Source organism: Strongylocentrotus purpuratus, unplaced genomic scaffold, assembly GCF_000002235.5.
Source record: "Strongylocentrotus purpuratus isolate Spur 01 unplaced genomic scaffold, Spur_5.0 spur5_scaffold_8, whole genome shotgun sequence".
NCBI classification, from domain to species: Eukaryota; Metazoa; Echinodermata; class Echinoidea; order Camarodonta; family Strongylocentrotidae; genus Strongylocentrotus; species Strongylocentrotus purpuratus.
The window spans coordinates 5,521,468-5,538,093 of NW_022145614.1; the positions used below are offsets into that span (position 1 = coordinate 5,521,468).

The 16,626-nt window shown below is 42.9% G+C and overlaps 1 protein-coding gene across 1 annotated transcript; it reads left to right on the forward strand.

Annotated features, from left to right (window-relative positions):
- The first annotated feature begins 12,293 nt into the window (after positions 1-12,293).
- LOC100888323 (uncharacterized protein K02A2.6-like) lies at positions 12,294-16,271 on the forward strand. Its single transcript, XM_003731259.2, has one exon. The coding sequence runs from the start codon at positions 12,294-12,296 to the stop codon at positions 16,269-16,271; it is 3,978 nt and encodes a 1,325-aa protein (XP_003731307.2).
- Positions 16,272-16,626: the final 355 nt, after the last annotated feature.

A 16,626-nucleotide genomic window follows, 5' to 3' on the forward strand; every position in this document is an offset into this window, starting at 1 on the left:
AAAAGAATAAGAAAAGAGGGAAAGGGGGCGAAGGGCTCTTGCCCTCCCCCCCCCCCCCGCCAAAAATAAATAAGAGAGAGAGAAGGGAGAGGGAAAGAAAATATAAGAGGAAAGAAAGAAGAGGAATAAGAAGGAAAGAGGGAAACGGGGGAAGGGCGAAGAGCTGTTGCCCCCCCCCCCCCCGCCAACAAAATAAATAAGAGAGAGAGAGAGTGAAGGGAAAGGGAAAGAAAATATAAAAGGAAAAAAAGAAGAGGAAAAAGAATAAGAAAAGAGGGAAACAGGGGCGAAGGGCTCTTGCCTCCTCCCTCCCCCCCCCCCCCCCCGCCAAAAAATAAATAAGAGAGAGAGAGAGAATCTGTTCTGATCCTGGTCCTGATCCTCAAGAGGGATATAAAGATGACCAATAAGAACGTTATCGTTCGAGAGAGAGAGTGTTTGTTGCTTCTAGAACATTTTAGTATTAAGTCCCATCACATTGCAGTTGTGGGGAGGGACTATGATTATATTACCCCCTTGGATGGCTTCCCAGAGTCTGGCTTTGAAGGTTTCGACTGCGTCGCAGGCAAAGATGCTGGGGGGGGGGGGGAAAAGTAAATTCCAGGCCCGTATGGTTCTTGGAAAGAAGGTGAGTCGATATATATCCGTCTTGCATCTTATGTTGGAGAAGGAGAGGGAAAGAGAAGATAAAAGGAAAGAAAGAAGAGGAAGAGGAAGAAGAATTTGTGTTCTGCCAGTGTCACAAATAGATATATAAATATGCTCATCTGACGATAATTTGATGTATAAAACCCCTCACCTTCTTGGGGCTCCGCCCCTTGGATCCAACACCAATTTGTGTCCTTCCAGTGTCACAAATAGATATAAAAATATGCTCATCTGACCGTTATTTATTGCCCAAAACCCCTGAGCTTCCGGGTGCTCCACCCCCTGGACCCCACGCCAATTCGTGACCCCTGTGTCACAAATAAGGTATAAAATAATAATTATTTAATGGACAAAACTCCTGAGCTTCTGGGGGCTCCGCCCCCTGGACCCAACACCAAATTGTGTCCTGCCACTGTCACAAATAAGGTATAAAATTATGCTCATCCGACGTTAATTTTGATGTTTAATACCCCTGAGCTTCTGAGGGCTCCGCCCTGTGAAAAAAACGTGTAAAAAAAAACACGTTAATTTTTACCGTTTTCGGGAGATACCCCCCCCCTGGCGTTCAAGGGGGGGGGGGGTACGATTTTTCAAATTTTTGAGGGCCCCAAAAAGATTAGTGCTCTCTAGTAATTTCGCGACTACTCCGGAACCGCGGCAGATATAAAGTTTTTCTTTCATGACTTTTTTCTTTCGAGTCTTACGCATCTTTTGAAACATTTTTTTGTTGAAAATCGGACGTATAATTGCGGAGTCACGTGACCTTTTGTTTTTGCATGTCAGCCCTAAAATCGCTCATTTTTGTGATTTAAGTACCAAACATATGGAAATACCATTTATTCTTTTAAAAAAAGAGAAAACATTGGTTATTTGGTCTTGTTTCAAGTAAATGTGTTTGATTTTGGGTAAAAATAGTTGAATTGTGGTTAGAAATGAAATGAAATAACAAAATAATATAGTACATAAATACAAATTATCAAAACAAGAGATAGCATAGGGATAAACTGGCTCTTCCAACTTTGTTGTCGTATTATTATTCTAACGAATATATGAAGTGAAAAAGAACGCTCGAATATGAATTATATATGATTTATGGGTAAAAATGTGAATTCTCTGACCTTGTTTGCATAAATTACCATAAATATGCATTTTCGCGGCGATCGGCTGTGAAACGGCCGAGATCTTAGGGGACCCCCCCCCCCCACCCTCAAGTCCACTCCAATCACATTGAAAAAAAGTATGACTTAAATCATCTCTCTCATCATTATACCGCTATAGTATTCATGTTTTTAATATTATTTATTGTCCATTAAACAAGTTCATAGAGAAAATACTTATCTCTCTGCAACATTAAATAAGTATCTTCATTAATATGTCTTAATTTGTATTGATAGCCTTGTGGTCGCCAACAGTGGCGAAGGCAGGGGCGTCTCCAAAGGGGGTGTGGGGGTGCGACACCCCCCCCCCCACCTGTCAGGATATTGTCGGTAAAATTGCGCTGCCGTCGGGAAAAAAGAGAAAAGGGGGAGGGGAAAAAAGAGAGTAAAAGGGAAAGAAAAGAAAAAAAGAAAAAGAAAAGAAAAAAAAGAAAAGAAAGGAAAGAAAAGAGAAGAAAGAAAAGAAAGAAAGAGAAAAACGAAAAAGAGGGAGAATAGGAAAGAAAGGAGGCAAGAGCCCTTTGCCCCCGTTACCCTCTTCTCTTCTTCTTCCTCTTCTTTCTTTCCTTTTATCTTCTCTTTCCCTTTCCTTCTCTCTCTCTCTTATTTATTTTTTGGCGGGGGGGGGGGGGAGGGAGGAGGCAAGAGCCCTTCGCCCCCGTTTCCCACTTTTCTTATTCTTTTTCCTCTTCTTTCTTTCCTTTTATATTTTCTTTCCCTTTCCCTTCTCTCTCTCTCTCTCTTATTTATTTGTTGGCAGGGGGAGGCAAGAGCCCTTCGCCCCCTTTCCCTCTTTTCTTATTCTTTTTCCTCTTCTTTCTTTCCTTTTAGATTTTCTTTCACTTTCCCTTCTCTCTCTCTCTCTCTCTTATTTATTTTGTTGGCAAGAGCCCTTCGCCCCCTTTCCCTCTTTTTCCTTTCCTTTTATCTTCTCTTTCCCTTTCCCTTCTCTCTCTCTCTCTCTCTCTCTCTCTTATTTATTTTTTGCCGGGGGGGGGGGGGGAAGAGGCAACAGCCCTTCACCCCCGTTTCCCTCTTTTCTTCTTATTCTTTTCTTTCTTTCCTTTTATCTTCTCTTTCCCTTTCCCTTCTCTCTCTCTCTTATTTATTTTTTTTGGCGGGGGGGGGGGGGGAGGGGAAGGAGGGCTAGGAGGCAAGAGCCCTTCGCCCCCGTTGCCTCCTCTTTCCTCTTGTTTCTTTCCTTTTATCTTCTCTTTCCCTTTCCCTTTCCCTTCTCTCTCTTACTTATCTTTTGGCGGGGGGGGGGGGAGGAGGAGGAGGCAAGAGCCCCTCTTTTCTTCTTCTTATTCTTCTTCCTTTCCTTTTTTATTCTCTTTCCCTTTCCCTTTCCCTTCTCTCTTTCTCTCTTATTTATTTTTGGCGGGGGGGGGGGAGGCAAGAGCCTTTCGCCCCCGTTTCCCTCTTTTCTTCTTCTTCTTCCTCTTCTTTCTTTCCTTTTATATTTTCTTTCCCTTTCCCTTCTCTCTCTCTCTCTTATTTATTTGTTGGCAGGGGGAGGCAAGAGCCCTTCGCCCCCTTTCCCTCTTTTCTTATTCTTTTTCATCTTCTTTCTTTCCTTTTAGATTTTCTTTCCCTCTCCCTTCTCTCTCTCTCTCTCTGTTATTTATTTTTTTGGCGGGAGGTGGTGGGGGGAGGTATAAGAACCTTTCGCCCTTCCTCCGTATCCATCTTTCCTTCTTCTTCTTCTTTCTTTCCTTTTATATTTTCTTTCCCTTTCTCTTCTCTCTCTCTCTCTCTCTCTCTCTCTCTCTCTATTTATTTGTTGGCGGGGGGGGGGGGGAGGAGGCAAGAGCCCTTCGTCCCCGTTTCCCTCTTTTCTTTTTATTCTTCTTCCTCGATCTTCTTTCTTTCCTTTTATATTCTCTTTCCATTTCCCTTTCCCTTCTCTCTCTCTTTCTCTCTCTCTCTCTCCCTTTCGCCCTTCCCCCGTTTCCCTCTTTCCTTCTTCTTCTTCTTCTTTCTTTCCTTTTATATTTTCTTTCCCTTTCCCTTTCCCTTCTCTCTCTATCTCTCTCTCTCTCTCTACTATTTATTTGTTGGTGGGGGGGGGGGGAGGCAAAAGCCCTTTGCCCCCGTTTCCCTCTTTTTGCAATGACGAACCTTCGTCATTGCCTTGTTTTCGTTCACATTCTGCCCCATTAATATTTTCCTTTTCGTCCTGAAATCCCATTCGTTTTACACGTAGTGCTTGTCATCACTAATTGCAATGACGACCTTCGTCATTGCCTTGTTTTCGTTCACATTCTGCCCCATTAATATTCTCCTTTTCCTCCTTTTCCTGTTCCTTATCGTCAGAAAATCGCATTCGTTTTGCACGTAGTGTTTGTTATTCCTGGTTCGGTGCTTTCCTCATGTCCTTTTTCTTTCAAATTTCATAGGCATGGTCTCTAACATCTCATCAAGGTCACTACATTCTTTGATTTTCGAAATCACTCATGCATAACCGTCCAGGCGCCATTTTATCCGTTTTTGGTCCATTTTAAGGCCTTTCTGTCTTCCTTCCTATCTCCACTATCCTAGATCCTACAAACTTCTAACAAATTCCTCTAGATAGTCTAATAGATGTTCTTTCATCTGCGACGTATGACCTGACCTTCAAAATGCCATCTTCGTACTCAAAATTCAAATCTGAAACTGACTCCGTCAAAAATCTCTCAAATTCTTGAAAAATGGACCCCTAAAAATCTAAAACTGCCATAACTTTCTCATATAAATTCCGTTTTGTGTTTTAATCTCACATTATCTTTATCTCATAATTGCACATAGCCATGCCAAATTTCACGCTCCAATGGCCTTGCACAACATAAATAGCGCCCTCTAAAGTTCTGGGAATTGGCTTTCTCTCTGTGGCCGTATCTCCATAATGGCTTGGCAAACCCGTACCCTTTTTTGGATTTAGATACTTGAAGATATGCCCTTTCCAGCCATATACAAAATTATATACCCTAACACTGACCAAATTTGAGAAAAATGCCCCCCAAAATTGCCATTTTCGAGAAAATTCGAAAATAACTTCAACTTGCTCTAAAATGGCGATCTTTATACCTATATCAGTGAAACTTGGCGGATATATGTATCCATATACGTGACAACTGTTTGCCAAGTTTGGTAAAATTCGAATATGTCAGCGCAAAGTTATCGCCCAAAATGATGAATTTACTATGCATTACGTAATAGCGCGTTTAATGCGTGCAATACATTGCGCGCAGATAACAATGGTGTCAAACTGACCGCAATGAAGTGCCCTTTCGAATGATACCAAGTATACTATATGTTCACACAGAAAATTGTGAGTAAATCGTATTTGAACAAAGGTCACTACACGAATTCCGCCGAGTTTCCGCCCGAATCTAACACGTATCGGCTATGACGTCATTTTTTCAGACTGCTTTTCGCCCCTTAAACGTCCTTTTTTTTGCTTGAAAATTTGCAGTGACATGCCGAGTTCCAATACGCAGGGCACCTCTTGGCCGGATTTTTGAAATTGGTCAAGGGGGCCATTTAAGACGCCATTTTGTCCTATACATCTATTTTACATCACGTGTTTCGATATGATTATCATAGAAAAAAAGAGAGTGGTTTACAATAACAACCATGAAATTCTCTTTCTAATGATACCAAATACGGCCCATAAAGAGACGTAAAGAGAGAGAGAAAAAACAATTTAACTCCGGCCATAATACAGATCCTGCACGTTTTCCGCCCATTCATTACACGCATTGTCTATGGGGCATATCGGGTTCACGCTTTTGGCCCCCAGAACAAACTTGATTGCAATGTCAAACATGCACCAAATCCCATTGGTTTGTGCACGCAGTGCTTGCGAGCCCTTTCTAGGTTCTTTCCCCTATCCCAATTTCTTTCAAACTTCGTAGGCATAGTACCATCCCATCAAGGTCACTGTTGATGCCTTTCTTTCGCCCTACCTATCTCCAATATCACAGAAGCTACAGACTTCGTGCAAATCTGGATAGTCCGAGAGAAGCTCTTTCGTTTGACACGTAGAAACACGGCGTCATTGCACGCACATCGTTCTGACACGATTGCATTTCTAGTTATGCCCTTTTCTCATGTCCGTTTCCTTTCAAATTTCATAGGCATAGTCTCTAACATCTCATCAAGGTCACTACATTCTTCGATTTTCGAAATCACTCATGCATAACCGTCCAGGCGCCATTTTGTCCGTTTCTGGTCCATTTTAAGGCCTTTCTTTCTTCCTTCCCATCTCCACTATCTTAGATCCTACAAACTTCTAACAAATTCCTCTAGATAGTCTAAGAGATGTTCTTTTATCTGCGACGTATAACCTGACCTTCAAAATGCCATCTTCGTACTCAAAATGCAAATCTGAAACCGACTCCGTCAAAAATCTCTCAAGTTCTTGAAAAATTGACCCCTAAATAATCTAAAACTGCCATAACTTTCTCATATGAATTCCGTTTTGTATTTAAATCTCACAGTATCTTTATCTCATTATTGCACATCGCCATGCCAAATTTCACGCTACATTGGCTTTGCAAAACATAAATAGCGCCCTCTAAAGTTCTGGGAATTGGCTGTCTTTCTGTGGCCGTATTTCCATTATGGCTTGGCAGACCCGTACCCTTTTTTGGATTTAGATACTTGAAGATATGCCCTTTCCAGCCATATACAACATTATATACCCTAACACTGACCGACTTTGAGAAAAATGCCCTCCAAATTCGCCATTTTCAAGAAAATTCCAAAATAACTTAAACTTGCTCTAAAATGGCGATCTTTATACCTACATCAATGAAACTTGGCACACATTATGTATCCATATACGTGACAACTGTCTGCCAAGTTAAATAAATTGTAATGCCCTCGTCGCAAAGTTATCGCCAAAAATGATGAATTTGCTATGCATTACGTAATAGCGCCTTTAATGCGTGTAGTACATTGCGTGCAGATGACAATGGTGTCAAACTGACCGCAATGAAGTGCCCTTTCGAATGATACCAAGTATGGTATATGTTTACACAGAAAATTGTGAGTAAATCGCATTTGAACAAGGGTCGATCACTATACGAATTCCGCCCGATTATAACACTTATCGGCCATGACGTCATTTTTTCAGACTACTTTTCGCCCCCTAAACATCTTTTTTTTTCCTTGAAAATTTGCGATGACATTCCGAGATGCAATACGCAGGGCACCTCGTGGCCGGATTTTTTGAAATTGGTCAAGGGGGCCATTTAAGACGCCATTTTGTCCTTTAAATCTATTTTACATCACATGTTTCGATAGGATTATCATAGAAAAAAAAGAGTAGTTTACAATAACGACCATGAAATTCTCTTTCCAATGATACCATATACGGCCCATAAAGAGACATAAAGAGAGAGAGAAAAAACAATTTAACTCCGGTCATAATACAGATCCTGTATGTTTTCCGCCCATGCATTACACGCATTGTCTATGGGGCAAATCGGGTTCACGCTTTTGACCCCTAGAACGATCTTGATTGCAATGACGCCGCATGCAACTAATCCCATTTGTTTTTGCACGCAGTGCTTGCGAGCCCTTTCTAGGTTCTTTCCCCTATCCCAATTTCTTTCAAACATCGTAGGCATAGTCACTACCATCCCATCAAGGTCACTGTTGAGGCCTTTCTTTCGCCCTACCTGTCTCCAATATTACAGAAGCTAAAGACTTCGTACAAATTGCTCTGGATAGTCCGAGAGAAGTTCTTTCGTTCGACACGTAGAAACACGGCGTCATTGCACGCACATCGTTGTTACACGATTGCATTTCTAGTCTTCTTCTTCCTCTTCTTTCTTTCCTTTTATCTTCTCTTTCCCTTTCCCTTTCCCTTCTCTCTCTCTCTGATTTATTTTTTGGCGGGGGGGGGGGGGGCAAGAGTCATTCGCCCCCCCCCGTTTCCCTCTTCTCTTCTTATTCTTCTTTCTTTCCTTTTATCTTCCCTTTCCCTTTCCCTTTTTTCCTTCTCTCTGTCTCCCCATCAAAGAGACCACTCTGTAATCAAGGCCATTCCATTTTATTTAATACATTTTCGATATACTTAAATTGGCAACTATTACGTTCTGTCCGAGATCCTCATTTTAAACGACTGATGCGAAAGACTAGTCGACGCACCCTTTCGAGAAAAGCCCCCCCCCCCCCCGCTTTCATCGAAAGGGTGTGTTAAAACGGTACTCCGCTCTCAACGCACCCTTTCGAGAAAAGGCCCCCCTCTTTTATCGAATGGGTGCGTTGAGCACACCACACCGCGCCGCACCGCACCGCACCCTTTCGATGAAAGCCGCTAGCAATGACGTCTGCATGTGAAAGATTTCACCAATACATACATGGACGACAGGTAGAAGTCGAAACAGATCATAAACCTCTTGTACCGTTGTTCAAAAAATCACTCTGTGATTGTCCTCTTCGCATTCAACGCCTACTAATCCGAGTGCAGAGATATGATTTGAAAGTATCCTACACACCAGGAAAATACATGTACACCGCAGATGCATTGTCTAGAGCGGTAGATCCACAGGCAGACATGCATGTCGAAAGAGAAGAAGACATCAGAATCTATGAAGACACACTGATAGAGACATTACCAGTCACATCAAACAGAAACAGTCAGTTTGTAGATGAAACACAGAAAGACAAAACACTACAAGAATTTATAGGCATCATCAAAGATGGATGGCCTGAAACAAAACAACAATGTCCAGTAGCAATCAGAGAATATTGGAACATTAGAAGTGAGCTGTCAGAAGCCAAAGGCTTAATCATAAAAGGCAGCAGGATCGTTGTACCAAGCACAATGACAAAACAGATGTTGGACAAGATCCATGAAGGACATTTGGGCATAGAAAAATGCAAGAGATGTGCAAAAGAAGTCTTGTATTGGCCCAGAATAAATCAAGACATAACAGAAATGGTACAAAATTGTAACTCGATCATGCTTGATGTATAAACCAAAACAACAGACAGAAAGTCTGAAACCACACACGGTACCAAACAGACCGTGGGAAAAGATCGCTGCAGACTTGCATGTTCACACTGAATAACAAAGATTACATGGTAATAGTAGAGTACTATTCACAATTCATTGAAGTCTGTCCACTGTCAACAACAACAAGTAAAACAGTGATAACAAAAATGAAAGAAGTCTTTTCAAGACATTAAGGCACACCAAGTGAACTCGTGACGGATAATGGTCCGCAATTAGCTAGTAAAGAGTTCAAAAACTTTGCACAACGGATTGGGACTTCTGTCACACAACCATGCAGTGGCGGATCCAGGGGGGGGGGGGGGGGCGGGAGGCCCGGCCCCCCCCCCCCCACTTGAGAAAAAAAATCATGTTAAAACACGTTATTTTTACCTTTTTTTTGGGGGGGGGGGTGCAAATTGTTAAATTTTCGAGGACCAAAAAAAAAAAAAAAAGTGCTCACAGAAGGTAAAGCAGAAAGAGCGATATGATAAACATGCTCGAGACCTACCAGAACTAAACAGAGGTCAGACTGTAAGACTTCAAAACATGCACAACAATCGATGGTCACAAAGTGGCATCGTCAAAGTCAAACTGCCAAACAGATCATATTTGGTAGAGACAGAGTATGGAGAGATTAGACGAAGAAACAGACGTCATCTCAGACCAGCACCCAGACAAAGGGATGATCGGTTCCAACAGACAACACAGACGGACAGCGATCCAGATGACAACTCGGATGTTAATTAGCGAACCAACCCCTGAGCGTTCCGGCGTACCAGCCCAGCATGCAAGCATCATCTTACATGACCACCAGAAGTGGACGAATAAGCAAACCGCCTAATCGAATGGACTTGTGAAATAATCACAAAAACAAATTGAACTATGAACAATGAAAAGCAAAAGGACTATATTAACAAAAGCTGAAAATATCAAGAAGAACTGAAAGTACTGAAAGTTACACTTTGCCTTTAAAAGGACATTATATTATATTGTTATGAATGTTTTAAAGTTGATATTCATTGATTTTAAAAACTAAATTTATTTTCATTATTGCAAAGTTGAAACTTTGATTCGACAAGGTTATCAAAATTCAATGCTTGGAAACATTCGAAGTAATGATTATTATAAATTACAAAACGCTTAAATACAGCCCCGGCATAGCACCGGAAGAGCTCTCCGAACGCTGCTGAGATGTGTGAGATCACAGTATGGACATGACTTGCACAAGCAGACGATGCCCCATGACATCTCACACATTTTCAGTGCCTGTGTTTTCATCTTTTCTTGAGTTTTTTCTCTTACTTCACTACCGTCAGGCTAAATGTATAATCTATTGCCTCACTCTTAACCCCGCGCATGGTTTTATTTTGATGACAAATGCAGCGATACAAAAATAAAGGAATCTGTCGCTTGTAAACAAAATAATTAAGACGCCATTGTATATTCAGCTGCACACACCGGGGTATGTTCGGCGTTTCAAGAGGGAACAAATGCCGTCCTTAATATCATTCCAGGGGGTTTTCAATTTAAAAGTCTGGTTTCTTTGATTGTTAATTACCCCCTATATCCTGTGTATTTACAAGCAAAAGATTTTAGTTATCAGAATCGGGTCATATCCCCTTTTGAATGGTTTGGCATGCCATTACATTTATATACACTAAACTCATTATAATTTGACAAATAATAGCTTTGCAATTATGTTCATTCTCTATGGGATGTCGTCTGCTTGGGCAGTGTTGGTCCATATAGTGATGTCATTAAAACATCGTTATTTTTCCGGCGAATCTCTGGTATATCCCAGCTGCTATGGAGGTGGTTGCATTTGTATTTTTTATAAATCACCCGATATGTAGTTGACCTATAACTTGTACGATGGCCATCTGTTAGATTACCAGTTTCTAGTCATACATTAGTTGACATATTTGTGATTTTCTTTGAATTTCACCTTTAACATTAACTGTATATATGTTTTTGTTTTATTCACAGATACTTGGAAGATATCAAGACTGGATATCGTTAAGTTATATTCAAGCTGAAGTTAAAGCTTAAGTGTGTTAATCACTGGATTGAAAAGTTATTGGAAAGAAATAACATGCAAAAGAAATGTTGCAAAATATTGTGAATGCATTGTCAAAGAAACAACTCACAAAATCATTTATTTCTTGAAAAGTATTTGAAACAGATCAAAACAAACCCAACGCTCGCCATATATGCATTGTTTCAAGATTTGGAAAACATATTGAAACTAAAATTAATATCCAGTGATGTGTTCAAAAGAAAGTGTTAAAAATAATGTGATATGTTATATCTGTGGAAAAAGAATGTAAACCTTCTTGGAAAGGGAGATGTGCTGATATTATGTAAGTCTTGAATAGACTAGAGTTCTCAACATGGCTCATGACATTGAATCATGACGTAGTATTGTTCTAATAAAGACACCTGTACATATTAACCTCCAAGCCTCCGTATCATGACTTCTACAGTAGAACCATAACCAAAATATAATACTCACCAAGTACTTTTTTGCTCGTGATCTCCTGAACTATGCTCGCCTGATGCCAGTCCATCTTGCTCAAATGAATTTGCCCTAGAAGAGGATGATCCAGAAATATGGAATGCCCTCAAGTCTGGAGACCTTGTGGTGGCAAAGTCAGAGATACCCTTTTCTCTACTCTTCACTGATCAGGCTCTAGAGCAAGAAATCAAGAAACTAAAGGGGAATGGTGGGATGGTTGGACTCATAAGAAATGAAGCCGCTCTGGACCGACTAGTCACTAGCTTCCACACCTCACCTTGCTGCTCTGGTAAATCAATGACTTCCCCAAAGCTACTGGAGCTTCAGTGAGGAAGGAGCATCATCAGCTCTCAGGAGACATTGCAGTGAGGTCAAAGAAGAATGCTCTGAAAATACGCCACATAATCGAGCTGCACTGCGGAGTCAATCCTTTCAAGGAGAAGACACAATATTATTGAAGAGTCTGGTTTCATCGGCACTTGTGTCAAATTAAATGAGGCGAAAAGTGACATTCTCCACTTTGCAGAAAAGAGAGTTGGTATCTGATCACTTGCCTTCATCATCAACCCTCTTGGTGTGGGACAAATTGAAGAAACTGAAGCTGAAATCCTTTTCGAACTGGATGGAGAAAAGGAAAGTGCATGTTGGAGACAAGGTCATCAAGTTGCGGGAGGAACGTCAATTGCTGGGAAGATTCCTTATCATTCAAGGCAGCCGCCCAAGCTTAGTTCCTAAACTTGCGGAAACAAAAGGTGAATATAAAATGTCAGTGGTTCCCGTTCACTATGTGCTGTCGATGGTTCTTTGTACTGTTGTGTTTGTAAGACTGTGCTAACAGTCAACGTCGAGGGCTCAATCCCCTTTATGTACACATGATGACAATATGATCGGACATCTTGGAATAGATTAAATCATCTCAACTTCTAAGTTCATTGTATCTAGTTTTATGTCTCTGAGTTCCTAAATACAACATCTGGCGACGAGAATGGCTGGAATAGGTCTTGTAGCACCTAACCCATTCCTAGCAACCCCAGGAGAACCTCCTGTGCCTTGGTCACGATGGATTTTGAGCTTCCAAACGTATTTGACTGCAAGCGGGTTGGACACAGCGGAGATACCCGACCTCCGCCGCGCAATCCTGATCCACTGTTTGGGCGCAGAGGGGCAGCGGATCTTCGGACAGCTGGAAGTGTCTACTACCGGTACGTACGATAAAGCTGTTGATGAACTTGAGAAATATTTTGGGCCAAAAACAAGTGTGATGATTGAACGATATCGTTTCCGACAGAGAGTACAAGGTCATGGGGAGCCAGTAAAACAATATGTGGCAGCCATAACCGAACTGGCATCCAAGTGCAAGTTTGGCACCTTAAACGATGAACTGGTTAGAGATCAACTAATCGAAAAGACGTCTATTCCCCGTATTAGAGAACGTCTGTTAATGGAGGATGACGGTCTGACACTTAAGAAGGCGCTCGATCTAGCGATCCAGATCGAAGCCGCAATGCTGGACGCCAAGCTCCTCAAACAACACGATGTGACTGTGAGTGCCAGTACAGGACATAGTCATACTGCACATCAGGCAACTCCAGTACAGAACATCAAACGACCATATCATAACAAAGCTCGCTCTAACCATGCTAACTCGAAGTCGTGTTCGAACTGCGGACGGACACACCCTCCGAAAGCGTGTCCAGCGTTTGGAAAACGTTGCAATTCGTGCTCGAAGATGAACCATTTCTCTAGCGTATGCAGAGCTACCAAGAAAAGTGCATCTTCAGTTCGACACGTTGATGAACCAATAGAGGGCGACATAGCAAGCAGCGTGTTCACACTCTCAGACCGGATTTCTTCAGCAAATTCAGGTCAGTTCAAAGAATGTGAAGTGCAGATTGCTGGTACTAACCTCTCTTTGATGATTGATGTGGGGGCCAAAGTGTCAATTCTTAGTGATAAACTGTATCATCGACATTTCTCACATTGTAGCATGTCATCGACATCGAGCAAGCTCATAGCATATGGTGAACCACCTACACTGATTTCCGTTCTGGGCACGGTTGAGCTTCCTGTCGGGTACAAGGATGTACATCTCGACAGCTTTACGTTCTACATAGCGAAGGGCGAGAGCCTTATGGGAGTCAATCTGTTCGACGCCCTAGGATTTCAGATGAACGACCACACTGGTGAACGCATTCGGCTCATAGACAATGCGTATAGAGAACGCTATGCTGCACTTTTCAATGAGTTTGGTAAATGCAAAGGATATTGCCATGCACCAAGGGTGGATTCCTCAGTCCCACCTACTGCACAGAGTCTCCGTCGACTTCCGTTAGCTGTCAGGGATGAAGTCTCAAAGGAACTTCATAGGCTTGAATCCGATGGCATCATCGAGCGCATCGATTCATCCCCGTGGGTGTCTAATCTGGTCATCGCACGCCGTAAGAATGGAGATCTTAGACTTTGTGTAGATTTGAGGGCGGTCAACAAGGCAATCATTCCGGATAAGTATCCTCTTCCTACTATGAATGAACTTTCAGCTTCATTCCACGGAGCTAAAGTTTTCTCTAAACTAGACATGAGACGTAGCTATCTCCAGGTTCCGCTAGCAGAGCAGAGCCGCCATCTCACTGCATTCAACACACACATAGGCATGTTTCAGTATCGCCGTATGACCTATGGACTGAACTCAGCACCTAGCGCATTCCAGAAAATCGTTTCTTCAGTTCTAGCTGGAATCGAGGGCACGTTGAATCTCCTTGATGATGTGGTAGTCTTCGGAGAGGACAAGGCTCAGCACGATCAACGATTAGCAGAAGTCATGACGCGCCTCGCCAAGCATAACTTGACGCTCAACGAGGCCAAGTGCACGTTCGCTGCTTCGGACATTGATTTTCTGGGATATCATGTCACTGCAGATGGTCTGACGCCTACACTCGACAACGTTGCAGCTATCCGAACACTCCCAGCCCCAACGAATGTGAAGGAGCTAGCCTCATTCTTGGGAACAACGAACTTCTACAGCAAATTCGTGCCACAATACGCAGCAATCGCAGAACCTCTGCAGAAGCTTCTCCGGAAGGACGCGCTTTGGGAATGGCACAACGCACAAGAGACCGCATTCAACACGCTCAAAGGAAGAATCGCAGAGCCGCCAGTTCTCGCTCACTTCACTCCAAGCGCTGAAACGTACGTGACTACAGACGCGTCAGCGTTCGCTATCGGAGCAGTGTTATCGCAAACGATCGACGGCAGTGTACGTCCGGTCGCATTCGCATCTCGAGCGTTGTCGGACACAGAGCGAAAGTATTCTACAGGAGAACGCGAAGCTCTCGCATGCATCTATGCCTGCGAACACTGGCATATGTACCTCTACGGTCGCAAGTTCACACTTCGTACTGACCATCAAGCCTTAACAACCTTGTTGAGCACTTCAGGATCTGGACACCGCCCACTCCGCATCTACAGATGGTCAGATCGACTGCACCAATATGATTTCAAGGTCGAATATCTCGCGGGTTCACGCAACCGAGTAGCAGATATGCTTAGCCGTACACCGAACGCGAATAGCAATCGCGATAGCCATGCAAGAAGCGACATCGAAGACGACGTCGAAGACTACGTTCTTATGGTGATCTCTCACGTGACCGCAAAGCTTGTGACACGTGAGCAGCTGAAAACAGAGTCAGCCGCAGATGCAACTTTACAGAAGGTCTGTCATTATCTCCAAACAGCATGGCCTAGAGAGATTTCCGAAGACCTCGTTCCATATCATTGTGTTCGCAATGAGCTAGCTATCTTCGACGACACGTGTATCGCCCGTGGCACCCGAGCGGTAATCCCGAAATCGCTTCAACATCGTGTGTTACAAACCGCACATGAAAGTCATCCAGGTGTGGTGAAGATGAAGCAACGATGTCGCGAAGCAATCTGGTGGCCAGCGATCGATCGACGCGTAGAAGATCTCGTCAGATCTTGTGAAGCGTGTACTCTCAGCGAGAAAACTCAACCGCGGCCAGCACCACTGCAGCCGACCCCATGGCCGAAGAAGCCATGGCAGCAACTTCAAGTCGACATCTTTGGGGAAGTCCAAGCCGCTCCTCAAAGTCAGCGATTTTTGTTAGTTGTACACGACCTCCATAGCAAGTGGCCTGAGATAGCAGCAACAAGCTCAGTCACTACGACATCAGTCATTAGCATCTTGGAGAAGATGTTTACCAAGTGGGGTCTTCCAGAATCTATCACCACGGACAATGGACCACAGTTCACGTCTGAACAGTTCGAAGAATTCCTAGCCGTTAATGGAATTCAACATCGCCTCACAACTTGCTACAACCCTCAAAGCAATGGCGGCGTAGAGCGTTTCAACCGGGTAATCAAGGAGAGCTTGAAAGCGAATCTCGCAGATGGAATGACCTTCGATAAGGCCATCCAGACCCTACTACGCACGTATCGCTCAACACCTCATTCGCTAACCGGAAAGACTCCAGCAGAGTTGATGTTGGGACGGAACCTCCGTATGCCATTCAACATCCTGAAACCACCGGTTTCAGAGCCTGCAAGCACACAGGCTGAAGCGAGAGAGATTGAGAGGAAACAGCAAAGCATGAAAGCGTACACTGACAAACGCAGACGAGCAATCACACCGAAATTCGCTATCGGTGACTGGGTTCGTGTAAAGCGTCCAAATCGCAAGCACAAGCTAGCTTCGGGGGTATCGAAACCCAAACAGATCGTGAAGAAGCTCGGCTCGAATGCTTTTGTACTAGATGACGGAACGCGATGGAACACCAGACGCCTTATCGCGAGCAAGCCAGGCAATATGAATGAAAGCGATTGGGAAGACACCTTTCCATTCCCTACAAGCACTGAAGATCAAGAGCAACAGCGAGCAGAATCGCGAACTGTTCGTCGTTCTCAGCGTCTAAGGAGACGACCTGGATATCTACGAGATTACAGATCTTAAATCCTTAGAGCCGACAAGTATTGAGCATAGAAATTAAAAAAACTGGAACGTTTAAGTTTTGGACTCATATGAAACAATTGCTCAATATAGGTTAATAAAATTTCAGGCTTGTTGTTAATAAACAAGTTTTATTTCTGGACTTATAAACTTTTGAACTCATATCTGGACTTAGTTATATAACATTATTCATCTCTTTAAAGGAGGGAAATATGTTGTGTTTGTAAGACTGTGCTAACAGTCAACGTCGAGGGCTCAATCCCCTTTATGTACACATGATGACAATATGATCGGACATCTTGGAATAGATTAAATCATCTCAACTTCTAAGTTCATTGTATCTAGTTTTATGTCTCTG

Bases quoted from the DNA above. Each gene is read 5' to 3' on its own strand.
- LOC100888323 (XM_003731259.2), top strand. From the start codon at position 12,294: ATGGCTGGAATAGGTCTTGTAGCACCTAACCCATTCCTAGCAACCCCA.